The sequence below is a fragment of the Medicago sativa genome, chromosome 7 (assembly GCF_051527215.1).
Source record: "Medicago sativa cultivar Bolivia chromosome 7, Bolivia_mono, whole genome shotgun sequence".
Taxonomy (NCBI): Eukaryota; Viridiplantae; Streptophyta; class Magnoliopsida; order Fabales; family Fabaceae; genus Medicago; species Medicago sativa.
In genome coordinates this window covers 66,803,982-66,821,822 of record NC_140755.1, presented here as the reverse complement: position 1 = coordinate 66,821,822, position 17,841 = coordinate 66,803,982, and the positions used below count along the sequence as shown (strand labels likewise).

The following is a 17,841-nucleotide window of genomic DNA, read 5'->3' as shown; positions in this document are numbered from 1 at the left end:
AATGTCTTTTCAATATTCCTGCGTCAATTCTAGATATAAATTTTTTTATAAGATAACTTTTGATTGATTGGTAAGTGCAATATTTTCCTATTCAAAAAAATGTAAGTTCAAATTTTTTATACCATTTTTTTACTCTGTTCTTGGAAGGAGAATTTTAATACCTCGGATTTATACGTTGAAATTATTACTCCCTCCGTCCCTATATTTAAACACCTTTTGCATTTTTCACATTTCTTAAGAAAAGTTGTTAGTGCAATTGATGTGTCTATTTTATGTGTTAATATTACCAAATTGTCCTTTGTTTGTATGTGTATTAAATTTAATTTTTCATATTTCAAGACAATTTAGTAGTATTAATTAAGGGTATGTTTAGAACAAAAATAATAAACGCATCTAGTAATTTGAAAAGAGATTTACAGAGACAAAAATAAAATCAAACCGGAGCTTAGATATATAGATTGTGAGAATATTAATCAGTCCGTTATTTATATTTTGCATGATTGTTGACTTTACCCAGCTTAAAGATTCTCGATTTTAGTGATAACAAATTAGTAAATTTCGTTGTTCGTGAAGGTATTTAAGCAATTGATTTTAAATATTGTATGAGTTGTAACTCCATGAAAAACCCAACTGTTTGATAGATAGAAGTTCTATCTATCATAGAACTTTGAATAAGAATTTATAAAGAGGAGTCTAGAAGTCCTAACTTATCTGACAAATGTCGAAATTGCAAGGTCGGACGTCGTGACCTGAGATCTCACAGTTGTGTGTGAGTTTAATTCCAGTAGATTACCACTTCATCTAAGACTAAAAATAAAGAAAAATAATTTATAAATAGGAGACATTCACCTTATTGCCCAGTTTTTTAATGATGGGTTAGGCTTAAATATGAATATGGTATAATAGCTTATTATCGATCAGCCACCCACCATTTATTTACACTCACCAAGCCCTATTACTCTTTGAATTTAATGTGTATCGGCAGTCAATTGCACTTTTTAAAAAATAAAAATAGCTGAATGCATTCAACTTACATTTAGAAGGGTACTCAATAAATAATTTACAAAATGAGTTTTTCAAAAAGTATTGGGGACTTGCCTTCTTTAAAAGTTTTGTTTGTGGGAGGATGTGGGACAAACGGTATCCTCCGATTGGAGGTAATTGTATTTATCATTTCAGTTACTAGAACAACTTTAACAATATGCATCACAACCATTTTTTTTCCTTTTTTATTATTTGAAATGTATTTCGAAATAAACTGAAATTTTTGTCAACATTTCATTTTTCAGTTTGGTATAAGCTTAAGAAGTTGGAAGAGTTAGATCTATCCTACAATGAATTTGTCGGGCAACTCCCCTCATCTTTTGCCAACATGACTTCCGTTCGGACTTTGACACTTAATAATAATCACTTTATTGGTAATATTGGTCCTATCCTTGCAAGTTTTACTTCACTTGAATATCTAAATTTTGAAGGAAACCAATTTGAATTCCCTATTTCATTCACACAATTTTCCAATCATTCAAACCTTAAGTTCATCTATGGTAATGGGAACAAAGTAATCCATGACTCACACACAACTATGAAAACATGGGTCCCCAAATTTCAATTGCAAGTGCTTCAATTGTCTTCAACAACTAAGGCAAATTCCATTCCACTTCCAAACTTTCTATTTTACCAATACAATTTGACTTATGTGGATTTCACTGGTTGTAAACTAAGCGGAGAGTTCCCAAATTGGTTATTAGAAAACAACACAAAAATGGAAGATCTTACTCTCGAGAGTTGTTCATTTATAGGAGATTTCCAGCTTCCTTCTCGTCCCAATCTCAACATGGTAAGAATTGATATATCCAACAATGCAATAAAAGGTCAAATGTTCAGCAATAATATCAGTTCAGTTTTTCCAAATTTGATTCATCTAAATATGTCTAGAAATGCAATTCATGGTACAATTCCCTATGAGCTAGGTCACTTGAGCTTTTTAAATGCATTGGACATGTCAGATAATCAATTATCTGGAGAAATACCATATAACTTAACTAGGGATGGAAATGATCTCACATATTTAAGATTTTCAAACAACAATCTTCATGGACTCATACCTCCTATGTTGTCGATGCTCCCTCTTGTATCATTATTGTTGGACGATAATAACCTTTCTGGTAACATCCCAAGTAACTTTTTTAACTCATATGTCATCCAGCATGTGGACTTAAGTAATAATAATTTAACTGGGAAAATTCCAAGCCAAATGTCAAATTGTACAAATTTGATTGAGCTCTCAATGTCCAACAATAATTTTGAAGGATCTATACCATCAGAGCTGGCAGGACTTAGAAGTATTACTTATCTGGATCTTTCCCAAAATAATTTGACGGGTTGTGTTCCATCTTTTGTAAGTAATTTTACCATCTCTATCCATTTGAGCAACAACAAATTAAGTTGTTTGTCCAAAAACATGTTCAGAGAAAGGTCTTCCTTAGTGACATTAGACCTTAGCAACAATGAAATAACAAATGGATTACATGATTTAATTCATGACATTCATTATACAGGATTGAAAATCCTCCTTTTGAAGGGAAATCACTTTAAAGGGAATATGCCGAAGCAATTATGCCACCTAGTAGATTTAAATATACTAGACCTTTCTTATAATAATTTTGCTGGGGAAATACCTAGTTGTTTGGGTAAAATGCCATTTGAGAATAAAGATCCAGAGATATCAAGGGATCAATTCAATGGTATGAGTCCAAGTGGATATAATAGCAGTGAACGATTAGACAAAGAGAAAGCAACCTTTACTTCAAAGAAAAGGTCCGAAACTTATACAACAAATGTGCTTATTTATATGTCTGGAATTGACTTGTCACACAATAGACTAAACGGAAGTATTCCATCTGATCTTGGAAACTTGACAAGAATTCGAGCATTGAACTTGTCCAACAATTATTTCACTGGAAAAATTCCAGCAACATTCTCTGATTTGGTACAAGTGGAGAGTTTAGACCTTTCTTTTAACATGTTGAGTGGACAAATTCCTCCTCGGATAAGTCGATTGAACTTCCTTGAAGTATTCAGTGTGGCACACAACAATTTATTAGGTGCAACACCTGAATGGAAAGGACAATTTAGTACATTTGATGAAAGCAGCTACGAGGGTAATCAATTTCTTTGTGGACAACCACTGCCAAAAAGTTGCAATCCAAGTGGACAACCACCTGGTTCATTACCAGATGGCTTGAACAAGGATGGAGATGATGATAGTTGGGTGGACATGTATGTTTTCCGTGTGAGCTTTGTTGTGGCATACACATCAATAGTGTTGGTAATTCCAATTGTTCTGTACATCAATCCTTATTGGAGGCAGGCATGGTTTTACTATATAGGATTGGTGTGTATGAATTGCTACTACTTCATCAAGGACAATTTGTGTAAGTTTTTTTAATTTTAGAAATGTATTACATGTGAGGTTGTATGCCTTGGGTTTCTGTTTTGTTTGTGGTATGTGTAATATGGAATTTTACATCCATATATTGTATTTAAAATAATTTTGTTTGTTTACAAACTAAGACGTATTATTGTTTTTAGATGCTTCGTGAAAAATGAATAGTGGTTATGCTTCATTAGGGGAATGTTTTGAAAAAGAGTTTATGACTAATAATCTGAAACTTACACTGTAACAACATCTACATTATGTACCCAAAAAAACTACACTACAAATTTGGTGGGTACCGGATTAAGTAAATTTGTTCATGAAAAAAACTACTACTAATCTGGATTCCAATTATGGGATGGATGAAGAATGAAGAACTCAATTATAGGATGACAATGCTTATGTACTATATTCAAGACATTTCATATAGCACAAACAAAACATAGAAAGCAGTGGTGGGTAGATATTGACAACATTGGAGTCTCGCACGGGTCCTCTGTCACCACATATTTATCTTTAAAGTCTAAATATACCCATCCTATGATAGATTGAAAAGATAAAACTACACAAAGTTTGATGTACGTACTTTGTACTACACATGTTTTTACATAATTACAATCTTGAAAAGGTAATTCATGCAGCATAACAGAAAGCTCTACGAAATATGAGACGGTACTAAGATAGTACTTTCCTTAAGAAGGGTCCTGAAATTGACAAAGCTTTTAAATGGGGACATGAAATGTAATTTTCTTTCTCTCCTCTAATTAGTATTAATCTTTATTTTCCGTTACATCAACTCTTCATTGTGGAACTTCATCCTTGAAGTTGAATAAGGCTTCCTTTTAGCGTGTTAGTAAGGTTACATGTGCCAATATAACTCGACACCCATTGATTGCTACACTACAGGTCTAGTAGAAGCTACCTCTACTCATCTTTGATTTCTATCCATAATATGGTTATATGTTCTTGTTTTCTTATTTCGGTTTTGATATTAATTTATCAGAACATATGGATGGATTAAGGATGCAAAACCCTATTATAGGACGAACTAGCTAGTGGGAGTAAAGTGTAGTTAGTGATTATTGGAAGCCAACATAATATTCTACACAAAAAATAATGGAGAAACGATCGTTCACATATTCAAAATATTTTCCACAAAATGATTAACAAAATAATTGATTGAGTAGTCTCCCTAACACATCAGCACTGCTCTAAATCAGTGACGGCTACTGTTCTAAATCATTCATTTCTCCATCTTAATGGTTCTTATAAATTGCTTGAGACCACATGTCAAAGCAGATGTTGAGATCAATGATGCTTTCAATATGCTGAGACCCTATAATATTTAATCAAAAAGTCATATGTCTAGAGAAAATGCGTAGTTGTTTGAGGACTCTCCTTCAAATCAGATAGAGGGACATTTATTCTTTTAATATGTGACATTACAGATATGGACGACATGGGAGACACAAACAACTCGTCTGTCACCATGTATATTGATGGTCCTTTGACATATGATGATTTGGCAACACTAGACTTAGGATCAACCAATTTAATTGGTACAAACTTTTCCGGAAAACCCACATTATATATATCGTGAGAATACACCACCTCTTTTGTAAGATTGATAGCATGCGTCGATAGTTGACTGTAGTAAGTATGACAGTAATTTATAGGTAAGGTAGCTGCGCCAATTGGTAATATTTGGTTGCTGAGATCAAATTTTGCTGCAATGAGAGGCATAGTTAATTTTCTTTGAGTCCTTCAGACATGAAATAAATTTCTGGACTCAAATCAGACGCGCTCTTGTATAAGTTATCAATGCAGCTGAAAGAAGAAAACCCTTGAAGCATATGCAACACATGAATTGATATGACATAAATGAAAAAACTAATTTAAAAGGTTTTAAAAAAATAAAAGTTTAAAAAAACTCCAAGGAAAATTGATATGAAACACTGAATTTTATGATTTATCCCCAACTGCAATTAACTATTGTTCGCAACAAAAGTTAACTGCAGTTCGTCTCGTCAACGGTAGTTAATTACCGTTGTTCTAGCGGTAGTTAACTACCGTTGCTATGAGTTATTTAGTGCATGTTGTAATCTCCACCAAATATTGGTATGATGACATGTACAATTGTTTTTACACATATAATTTGCACATAAACATTTTTTGGACGCCCATCCAAAAATGTGACACAATGACATTTTTGGAGGTCAAATATGGTGTAAGGACCAGAAGTGCAAAAAAATACATACAGAGTGGCAAGTTTGTTCGATTTTAGAAAGAGAGGATCAATTCTGTGAGTTGGGTAAAATAATTTTATGCTGAAATTTTTTTCTACTCTCTAATTTCTCTTTAATTCCACTCGAATTGAAAAAAAAAAGTATTGGTCATTATATTTATGAGTTAAAAAACTGGGTGAGTAAAAATAATTAATCAAATACTCATTTGGTTAAAATTAGTGAGGAATTAATTTGAACATTTTTAGTGGATAAAGTCTAAATTCAAAATCAAAACATGGGATGGAAGGAGGGGCTAATTTGGCTATAAAAAGATTACGTCAGCATTTCCTTTCAAATGTGGGCATATGTATAATGCCACTTTAACTTCCCACTAGCTTAGTGCAAGAAAAACACTATAGTTGACTTCCAAGTCAAGTGGAGTTATATTATCCTTTATTTAAACAACCAATTAATCCAATTGTCTTGCAACAAAACGTGAAGAAAAAGATGAAGAGCTTAGTAGGTGTATTTTTTATGGTATTCGTTTTTTTTACTTGAAGCAATGTGTTGTGAAGGGTGTTGGAAGCAAGAGAGAGAATCTCTTATTGCTCTCAATTCCCAATTGGGAAATCCTCTGTCTTGGCTAGACAACACTAACGCTGATTGTTGTCAATGGTATGGAGTTGAGTGCAACCCCACCACAAGAAGAGTGACCAAACTCAAACTTCGATCACATATTATTGAACCTTGGCATCTTAATTATTCGGATTTTCTAATCTTTGAAGATTTAAAGACTCTCGACATGTCATCTATTCGAATATCCGATTGTATAAGAACTGATCAAGGTTACTTCTCATAAAAATTGTATATTTCTGATCATTGATTTTCTCAATTACGTACTAACTAAAAATGAATTTATTTTTGATAAAGTAACCATCATTTTTATTTACTTTTCATCCAGGGTTGAAAAATCTTGAAGTCCTGGACTTGAGCCATAATGATGGTTTGAATAATGCTACCAGCATTCTATCTTGTTTGGATGGTCTTTCATCTCTCAAGTCTCTATTGTTGCTCGAGAACCTGTTCGATACGACGTCATCCCAAGGTGCATGAGGCAATCAATAATTTTTATTTGATTCAACAAAATAATTAACTAGCACTAATACATTATATATACCATATATAGTTTTTCAGACAGTTTTTAAGACACTCATCAAAGTTGCTGCATCTGGAGATCCTTGACATTTGTTACAACAATTTGACTAATGAAATCCTGCCATCACTCATGGGATTCAGATCCCTGAAGGAACTTTATTTACCTGGCATTGGATTGGACTCAGATCTTCATTTCAAAGGTAAGCAAGAACGCGAATTGAAACTTTCCATTTAATTAAGATGGGGTTTTCTAAACTAATAGGTAGTTCGGTTGGTGAATAAAGAGACACCGACCCAATGATTACGTGGTTATAAAATGGTGTAAATTAACATAACCACCACTACTTTATTAACATTTGCCTGAATCGGTGGTTATAAATTTTATCGTAGGAATGTTCATTATTGCATATCAGCAACACGATGTATTAATTTAACGTGTAGGATTATGCGCCACATTGAAGAATCTTGAAATCCTTGACATCTCCGGGAACACCTTAAATGACACTGATATTGCATCTGCTCTTAGTGGACTTCCTTTGCTCAAGAGTTTAAATTTAAAAGAGAGTGAAATTACTCCGAGATCAATTCATAGTATGTTAGACTTTGCATATTTATCATAATTTTTTTTTTTTTTGGTGATCCTTGACTTGACTGCGAACAATTTGAGCTATGGCCTGCAGGTGTGTTCTCATCGTTTGATAATTTCTGGTTCCGAGTTCCTTGTTAGTTGTTTCTAGTGAAGATATAATGACATGTTCTCACAATTTTATTTTTATCAGAGAATCATGGATTTGCATGGCCGTCCAATTTACAAGATCTTGTGTTGATGGAAAACAGTTTAAGTAACAATATTATTTCATCCCTAACTGTCTTCCACGTCTAAAATCTCTTGACTTAAGTTACAACAACTTGAATGGATCGCTAGATATCACTTGTGAGTATTGCTATTTAGATATAATTAGACAAAAGATAACCTGTACTATAAATGCAATTTTGTAACACCATTTTTTTACTCTGTTCTTGAAAGGAGTATTTTAAATAACTCTAAATTAATCAGTTCTTATTGATCTCTTGCAGGATTGTCGACTTTAATCAGTTTGAAGATTCTTGATTTTAGTAATAATCAACTAGTCGATTTCGTTGTTCATAAAGGTATTTAAGCATCAGATTTTAATGTTAGCTACATGAATTGAAGTTACAATTAGAAGGGTACCCAAGATTAATTCTACCATATTTTAGTCATTTGTATTCATTTTACAATTGAATGCTATTATAGTGATAGATATGGTATTATCACAATTACATTAATATTTGAAGTGTTGGTATATTTTAAAATCAAGATACTTTGAGAGAGAGTGAGGCAATAATAAGAACCACAGACCAAACCAAACCATGCGATTGAGTATTAAAATGATCCGAATACATACAAACTAAATACGGTTTCGGTTTGGATTGATTCGATTTACGATTTTTCTATTTGATTAGTTCGATTTTGAACATCTCTAATTTGAGATGTACACATATATTTTTTTTATTCAATTATTAGATCAACGTACACATCACAGTCCAATGTTTTTGATTTGTTTTCTTACTGGTCCTTTTTTATTTGTTGAAATGTATTTTTAACAATAAGCCTCGTGTAAAGTGGAGTTTTTTTTTTTCAACAGATCATTTTTCATACTGGTCTAGGCTTAAGAAGTTGGAAAAGTTAGATCTATCTTACACCGAATTTCGGGGGCAACTCCCCTCGTTTTTTGTCAACATGACATCACTTTGGACTTTGGTACTTATTGAGAATCACTTTATTGGAAATATTGGTCCTAATCTTGCAAGTTTTACATCACTTGAATATCTTAATTTTCAAGTAAACCAATTTGAATTCCCTATTTCATTCACACAATTTTCCAATCATTCCAACCTTAAGTTCATTTATGGTAATGCGAACAAAGTCATCCTTGACTCACACTCAACTACGAAAACATGGGTTCCCAAATTTCAATTGGAAGTGCTTCAATTGTCTTCGATAACTGAGGCCAATTCCATTCCACTTCCAAACTTTCTTCATTACCAGAACAATTTGGCATATGTGGATTTCCCTAATTGGTTATTAGAAAACAACACAAAAATGGAAGCTATTATTCTTGACAATTGTTCCTTTATAGGTGATTTCCATCTTCCATCTCGCCCTCATCTCAGCATGGTAGAAGTTGATGTTTCTAACATCAGTTCAATTTTTCCAAACTTGGTATATCTAGACATGTCTAGAAATGTAATTCACGGTTCAATTCCTTATGAGTTAAGCTACTTGAGCTCTTTACAAGATTTGGATCTTTCTAATAATAAATTATCCGGAGGAATACCATGTAACTTATCTGGCGATTGGAGCAGTCTCAGATTCTTGAGATTTTCAAACAATAATCTTCAGGGATCCATACCTCCTACGTTGTCAATTTTTAGTCCTCTGGAGCACTTATTGTTGGATGGTAATAGCCTTTCTGGTAACATCCCCATTAACTTCTTTAACTCATCAAACTTCTACCATTTGGACATAAGTAATAACAATTTCATTGGAAAAATTCCAAGCCAAATAAAAAGCAGTGCAGGTTTGATTGAGCTTTCAATGTCCAATAATCATTTTGAAGGATCTATTCCATCAGAGTTGGCAGAACTTGAACGCCTTACTTATCTAAATCTTTCACAAAATAATTTGGTGGGCTGTGTTCCTTCTTTTGTAAACTCTTCTCCCCTCTTTATCCATTTGAGAAACAACAAATTAAGTTGTTTGTCCAAAAACATGTTCGGAGAAAGGGCTTCCCCAGTAACACTAGACCTCAGCAACAATGAAATACAAATGGGTTTCATGAGTTAATACATGACCTCCATTATACAGGATTGAACATTCTCCTTTTGAAAGGTAATCACCTTAAAGGTAATATACCAAAGCAATTATGCGTCCTAACAGATTTAAATATACTAGACCTTTCTTATAATAATTTTGTTGGGGAAATACCTAGTTGCTTGGGTAAAATGCCTTTTGAGAATAAGAATCAAGATGCATTAAGGGATAAATTCAATGGTTATGACGATGAAGAAACGTATGGTCGATATGGGGAAGAGAAAGAAAACTTTACTTCAAAGAAAATATCAGAAACTTATACAACAAACATCCTTATTTATATGTCTGGAATTGACTTATCTCAAAATAAGTTAAATGGAAGTATCCCATATGAGCTTGGAAACTTGACAAGAATTCGATCATTGAACTTGTCCCACAATTATTTCACGGGGAAAATTCCAGCTACATTCTCAAATTTGCTACAGGTTGAGAGTTTAGATCTTTCTTTCAACATGTTGAGTGGCCAAATTCCTCCGCAGCTAAGTGGACTGACCTCCCTTGAAGTATTCAGCGTGGCACACAACAATTTATCAGGTGCAATCCAAGTGAACAAGCACCTGCTACATTACCAAATGGTTTGAACAATGATGGAGATAATGATAGTTGGGTGGACATGTATGTTTTCCGTGTGAGCTTTGTGGTGGCATACATATCAATACTGTTGGTAATTCCAACTGTTCTGTACATCAATCCTTATTGGAGGCATGCATGGTTTTACTATATAGGATTGATGTGTATGAATTGCTACTACTTCGAGGACAACATGTACAAGTTTTTTTAATAATGGAAATGTATTACATGCGAGGTTGTATGTCATGAATATCTATTTTGTTTATGCTATATCTAATTCAATAAAGAAGTTACTTTGGTTTAGTGTATGAAAATGATTTAAAGTTTTACTGTCAAATCCATTTAAAATAGTTTAAGTGTGAAAACTGGAAAGAGTTTAGCTAATTGCATATGGTATCTTGTATCTGCATCAACAAGGAGAGTGTTTCTGAATTTTATTAATCTATTGATTGGAAGTGTGATCAATTCGATTAATTCCTCTCTTGTTATGGTTTTGTTTGTTTTCTGTCTCGTCTTAATTGTACCACAAGAAAGATTTTATAGCGATTTATGCACTGAATGCATTGTTATTTTTCCTAGTTTTTGCGATTTTTTGTGCGTTAACAGAGATGATCAGAGCAGCGTTGCCTAGAGCTTTAGTTATTTTTTTCTTTTGAGGGGAATTTATTTCTTAGTGATTGCTGGTTAATGTTCTAAACCAATTTTCCTGAACATTGTTAGCTTCTCTAGCCAACTTCACACCAACTCAATGGCATATAATAAGTAGGGATAGAATTAAGCACTAAAATTACTAATTATCTTATATATCTTACTGCGATCGGTTATATACAGAAAATTAATTACGGAGGAAGGAAAATATACTGTTGAGAAATTCAAAATAAATAGAGCATAAAAAATATTACTAGTATATATTTGATTAAATAGTTACGATAAGAAACAACAGATCCAGTCTAATATATGTATAACAATATTTTGTTGATCCCATGATTTGTATATAGGAAAATAATTGATCTATCTATATCTTAATTAAACAAAGAAGAGGTTGAGGTCAATGAAGCTTAATGCTGAGACCTTGCAACATCTAATTAAACAAACTAATTTAATAATGAAAAATCAATTGCGATAACTGATCGGTAACAAATGTTGAAAGTCTTATGCAGTGAATTACCTCATTTGAACTAATTCTAACGACCCTTTCCTCTTCATCAAACAGAGGAACATTATGAAATAGCAGTGAGTCGCAACCAAGTCACCCGTCACCTTGTATATTGATGTTCCTTTGACCTTAAACATCTTTCTTGAGTCAACTCAGTCATGCTTTGGTATAAATTATCAATGCAGCATAAGAAGAGAATCCTTGAAGCATATGCAACACTCTTAATCCAACAAATAAAATCTCTCTAGTTGATTTTCTTTGCAATGCTTTCACTAATATTTGGCTATCCTCTTCGGTTGTTTCTTCTCCACCCTTAAACCTTAGTTGGTTTAACTTGTCTATTTCATTACATAAATGTTTCTTCTTAAAGGTGAACTCTGTCAAAGGGGTCTTTGAGACCAATAACAACTTGAGAATATCAATTACCTAAAAATGGAAAAATTTTATGAGGAAAAAATAATCAACTGACCAAATTAATGATATAAATGATGAGAGTTATATATTGAGAGGATGACCCTTTCTTGCTGGTATCAACAGTTTGTTCCACAATAGCACCATTGTCAGTGACTTCAAGTTTGTGAAGTAAATTTACAACTGTTTCAGAAATGATAAATCAGATTCTGAAATCACTTTTGTTTCCTAAATATGCATGCTCAAACGGTTCTCACTTTTATTTCTAGGAAATTTTTTAAATCTGACAGATGAAGTACAGCAATGGTTCCATGTCGTCTATATTGTTCATTATGTTCGGACACGCTTTGATTCAGTGAGCTTATGCTGCCAAATTTCACTGCTTCGATATTTGACTCCTTGGCCACTAGTCTAGCAATAGAGTCCCTAGAGGCATTGTTAAGAAGATCAAAAGAACATTAACAAAATCCCTCACTACCTCAGAATACAGAACATTGCTACTTTCTATCCACCATAACTCTCAAGGTAATTTTGCCAACTTGTTCGGCAGATTCAGTTGTGCTGTAAGCCATAGTATTGCAAGCCAATTTTTTTGCCAACTTGTTTTATTTTGTTACTTTCTATTAAATTGTGCATAATTTTGTTGGCACAGATTTACAAACCAATTTTAGACGGATTACAAATAGTTTTCACACGACAGAACTAATTTTTGGACGGATTACACCAGAAAAAATACCCCATTGCAAATTTAAACAATCTGTGTCACATTCAGACCTTACATTCTTAAGGCAAATTTAAAACAACCACACAAACCAAATAGAGTCATTTCTGCTTTCTTTTAAGACCCAACAGATTGCAAATAGAAAATCAAAATGGTTTACATAAGACATAACAAGATAGTATTCAAAGAAACGGTGTTGATATATCAACTTTGTAGAGCCCACGATTCATACAAAAGAAAATAACTAGTCAGTTCTCCTCCTTAATGGCTGTTATGAAGTGTTTGAGTCCATTTGTCAAAGCAGATGTTGAGGTCAATGAAGCTTTAAGTATACCGAGACCCTGCAACTTATGTAATCAAAGAACTCATTGTGATAATGTATGGAAGTGCAAATTAATTGCAATCAGTAATGACAGTAGTAGTCTTATACAGTGAATTATTACCTCATTCAGACCAATTCTAACGACCCTTTCCTCCACATCAAACATAGGAATATTTGAACTATTTAGATGTGAAATAGCAGTGAAGGATGACATTGGAGTCACAACCAAGTCGTCTATAACCCATCTATAGCATTATTGGGAGAGGAAGATGAATTGAAGGGTAGCATGTGAAGTTTGCCAAACTGCCAGGCTTCACAAAATGTAAATTGGTCACTAGGGGATGTCTTTACAATGCAATCTTTAACCACCTTTTCTTGTACTCTATTGTTGGGATGTCCAAGTTTCCTATGCCAATTTTCTTTGAGACACATGTAGACACATGGATCTTTATTGTTTGAGGGTTCTTTATTGGTCGAGAGTTGGTATAGGCCATCCTTAAGCCCCTTGTTAGAAATGCCTTCCTTGTCAGTTTGTCCTTCACATAACAACAATTATCATCAAATTCAACAATAGCATTATTGTCAGCTGTCAGCTTGGATACACTTAACAAGTTTTTGGTGATTATTTAAGGCACATATAATACATTATTCAGATTGACATCATTTAACGTAGTATATCCATAAGCCAATATTTTTGAGTTTTTCACCATTACTTTGGTGTGTGACATGATTGCTAGCTCCACTATCAAAATATAACACATAGTCTTGACCATAATCGGGTGAAGCTATGAAGGCACTATGTGTTCCTTGTTTTACAATCTCATCATAGTTATTTGAGTGTGTATAGAACTTATCAAATCGATAGAAGCGTTGCACAACAGTGTGACCAATTTTATTCCATACTTGGCGTATAGGTTTAGGCATCTTTCCTCTTCCTCTACCTCCTCTCATTGCTCTAAAGTTGGAACCTCTCAGATTGCCTCGTGTTCCATGTTTATTTCCTCTATACTTAGCCTTGCTTGCAAAATTTGCAAGGGATTGATTGTAAGACCACTCAGGTTGTTAAGTTGATCTATTCTGCTTTCAAAAGCCAGTAGTTGGGATTGAAATCCAACCCAACTGAGATCAATTTGATCAGTAAGCTTAACTACAACTGGATTATATTCAACATCTAGTCCATTCAGAATTTGAATCATCAAGTCAGAGTTTGAAATAGGCGACCCTGCAAGTTTCAACTTTTCTGTAAGAGTTTCCATTTTCATGAGATATTGCTCCATTATCATGTCCCCTTTACCAGTATTGTAAAATTCTGATTTGATCTGGTAGATTGTGCTTGACATTGTATGGGTTCATGCAAGCTTTTGGACTTAATCCCAAATTTCCTTTGATGTTTCACAGTGTAGGAACTGTGTGGCTATGTTTGTTGTCGTTTAGCCATCGTATGAGTGCTTTATCTCGAGCAATCCAATCATCATAGTCAAGATTGTCTTTCTTTGTTGTTTCACCTGATGTGATGAACAGATCTAGGCATGCTTTTGTCCCCAACATGTAGACATCAAGTTTGCAGCCTCTGATCAATGGAGAGACCAATGATTTCCATAGTGGATAATTGTCACTGTCTAACTTGACAGAAACTATTGTGGGAAGGTCATTTTTCTGGTTTGTGTTGGCAGAGGATGAAATGGTTGGATCGAAGAGAGCTTTCAAGCTTAAAGCTATGATGTCAAGTTAGAAAATGATGAATAATGTAGTATCAATTCCATTGTAGCAATTGTGCTTATATATACATAATAGTTTACGATCATGGTCCTATAAATTGAGCTAACCATAATAACAATAAGTGTACAATGCCTATATACAGAATGAAATGATGATGTTTACCTTCCGAGTAGGGATGTTTATATTTAAATAAACCGATATAAAAACCGAAAACCAAGCAACATGAAATATAATTTTTCGATGTTTTTGGATTATTATTGTGAAAGTGTATCAGATCAAATTCTTTTTTCAAAATCAAACCAAACCAAATATAATTACAAATATAAATTTTATCAATTCTTTTTTTGTAATTAATTTGAAATATTGTACTATTCTATTATTTGTCACTTTTATTTTCAAGGTGGCACTTGTTTCACACTTTATAAATAATTTTATTCCTTAATGTTAATTTTTTTAGTATATTATATTTTATATTTTGTATCCCGTGACGTTGTTAGCAGTGGCATTATAATGTGATAAATTTTTAAGTGCTCTGAAGTAAAATTTATTTAACATTTAAATATAGTAAATTTTTATAATTGCAGTTTGGATCAACCAAAAAGCTATACAATGTTTTTTAATAAAAAAAGATATACAATTTAAATAGCTATTAATTGGATAATATTAGTCTTTAAACCAATATGATTATTTTTGTTTGTCTAAAAAGTAAAAATATATCAAAACCTCCCCTTCCTTAAAAAAAAATAATATCAAAACCTCCCCCATTTACTTCCGAGATGCTCTAAGATAAAGATAAGATAAAGATAAATAATAAAGAGTGGTGTGGGTCGTTTGTTTCCGCAATGGATGGAAGTCTTCAACACGGTGCATGTACAGTAAAACCACTTGAACTTTCCAATAATAGTCCAAAAAGAAAACAATCGAGTTGACTACAAAATCTACCCATGCTAGTCAAGCCATTCTATATATTTTAAGGATCCGTTTGGTACGAATGATATAATAGAGACATGATATGATTTGAAAATGGATAAAGATATCATATGATAGTGATATGAAAGACATTTATCTTGTCATGCATTTGGTGCACACTTGTTATCGACATGATAAAAAATTAACAACGCTGCATAATATTCATTTATGCCGCCCGTCTCCTTCGTCATTGTCTTTGAGCACTGTTGCCCAGCCTCCATAGGAACCACCTCACCCTAAACTCCCGACTTCACCGTCACCAACTTGGAATTGGAATAGGATTCGAATTGGAATATAATTGATTGGGGAAAAAAGTTCAAACTGCTATCGAATAACTGATCGTGAAGCACCTCACAATTGGAATTGGATGAAGCAGTTGAAATTGGAATAGAATTATACGATTGGAGTTGGAATTGGAGTATAATTATGCAGTTGGAATTGGACGAAGCATTTTTCTCTCCAATTAGTTGGAATTGGAAAATAATTGAACGACGAGGTCTTGTGAAAATAATCGATTGGAAAAATAATAGTAAAAAAATTGAAAAAGAACAAAGAGGTACGCGCGTTAGATAGCTATGCTACCTGGTTGCTAACCCACCAAAAACTAAGGGTAACTATAACTAGGTGTAATATCCCGCCTGTCAGCATCGGTATATTACCCATGATCGTGTCAGAGGAATTAAAATCATGGAAAAGTAAGTTAATGGAAAATATTTTATGAGATGTCAGTTTTTTTACGGAAAAGTATCAGAGTCGTTTTTAACACGCTTGAGGAAAGGGCATAATTGTAATTTCACGAAAAGATTATTTATATGATTTTGGTGGAAAATATCTCATTTCCCTTATCCTTTTCTCTCTCTAAGTTGGAAAGAATTCTCCTCCTTCTCTCTTCTCTTCTTCCACGCCACTTTTTCTTCTCCCACCATCCTTCAAGCTTGCAAACTTCTTCCTTCTTGGAATCTTAGGTTGGAGATGGACCTTTCATCATGGTTTTCTTCTTCTTCCTCTCTCTCAAGAACAACTAGAAGCTTGTGATTTGTTTGTTCTCTCTCTCTCTCTCTCTCTCTCTCTCTCTCTCTCTCTCTCTCTATAATGGATTCAAATCTAGGGTTTGGTTTTGGGATCAAGAAGCTTTATGTTGGGTATATTTCATGGGATTGGAAAGTAAGCAAGGAACAACTATGGAATGGATGGAAGCTTTGGAGCCACCTTGGAAGCAAGAGTTAGGGTTTGTTGTTGGTAAGTACAAAGATGATTCGAGATAAAGTTTCTTCATGTTCAAGGTGTCTTTGTTTGCAAGAAAGAATAACAAGTTTGAATGGTATGAACAAAGGAAGCAAGAGGAAAAAAAAGCTAGGGTTTTGGCTTGATTGGGCTTGGAACTTAGTGATGCTTCAAGAACTTGATTAGGTGAGTTCCATAGACAGTTTTCCCACCCTTTCGGATCATGATTATGCCATGTTAGATTATTATGAAAACTATGAAAAAGTCTAGGGTTTTGTAAGATGTTAGTTGCCCCTTTTTCTTGCTATGCATACTAAGCATGTTTATACTTGCCAAATGAATGTTTTATAAGTATCCTATGATCAAATAAGTTCTGATATGCTTAGAGATACTTGGTTTGAAGTTTTTGGGTCAAAAATACCATTTTTGAGTGTTCTGGACTGTCATAACTCGCCACAGCGAGTTAGAAGGCAGAACAGGGGGTCCTGCTCGCCTCCTACTCGCCATGGTGAGCAGCTGCTCGCCTCCCACATGATTCTACTCGCCATGGCGAGCAAGTGGTGCCTCCTGGCACTGCTTGCTCGTTCTGGCAGATTCGATGATTTTCGTTCCGGATCTTTTGTGCAGTCATTTATAAAAGTAAACCCCTTAAACCAAGGTCCAAAATGATAATCATTTAAAGCAAGTTTCTTAAGATAAAGAGGCAAGTATTAAGCATGTTAGTAAGGCATGGCATACGAGAGAATCATGTCATGAATCGGGTAGCAAATTATTCATTACGCAAGGGAAAGAACTAGAGCCTCGACATAGATAGTCGAGAACTAGCATGTTAGTAAGAATCCCTAGAATGATAAGACGCGAAGTATAGACTCTTCGCACGTGATTAAGAGTGATATAGCAAGCATGTTAAGTTGTGGTTTGATTTGTTAATCTCTCCACCAAGATTAGGAATGTACAAGCAAGATCAAGTAAGACTTTACCATTAATCGGATCGATCAAGGTTCCGAGGTAAACATGTAAGCATGAATAGGTTAATC

General features: G+C 33.8%; 1 protein-coding gene and 1 pseudogene across 1 annotated transcript in view; both read left to right on the top strand.

Moving 5' to 3' along the window:
* The window catches only part of LOC146907863 (cuscuta receptor 1-like), a 39,638-nt gene extending 36,050 nt beyond the window's left edge, over nt 1–3,588 (top strand). The window contains exon 10 of the mRNA XM_085725139.1: nt 1,290–3,588. Within this exon, the coding sequence (XP_085581265.1) occupies nt 1,290–3,448 (2,159 nt within the window). The 3' untranslated portion in view covers nt 3,449–3,588. The remainder of the gene's footprint in view (nt 1–1,289) is intronic.
* A 2,581-nt stretch (nt 3,589–6,169) lies between these two features.
* LOC146907862 (receptor-like protein 13) lies at nt 6,170–10,585 on the top strand (annotated as a pseudogene).
* The last annotated feature ends 7,256 nt before the right edge of the window (nt 10,586–17,841 follow it).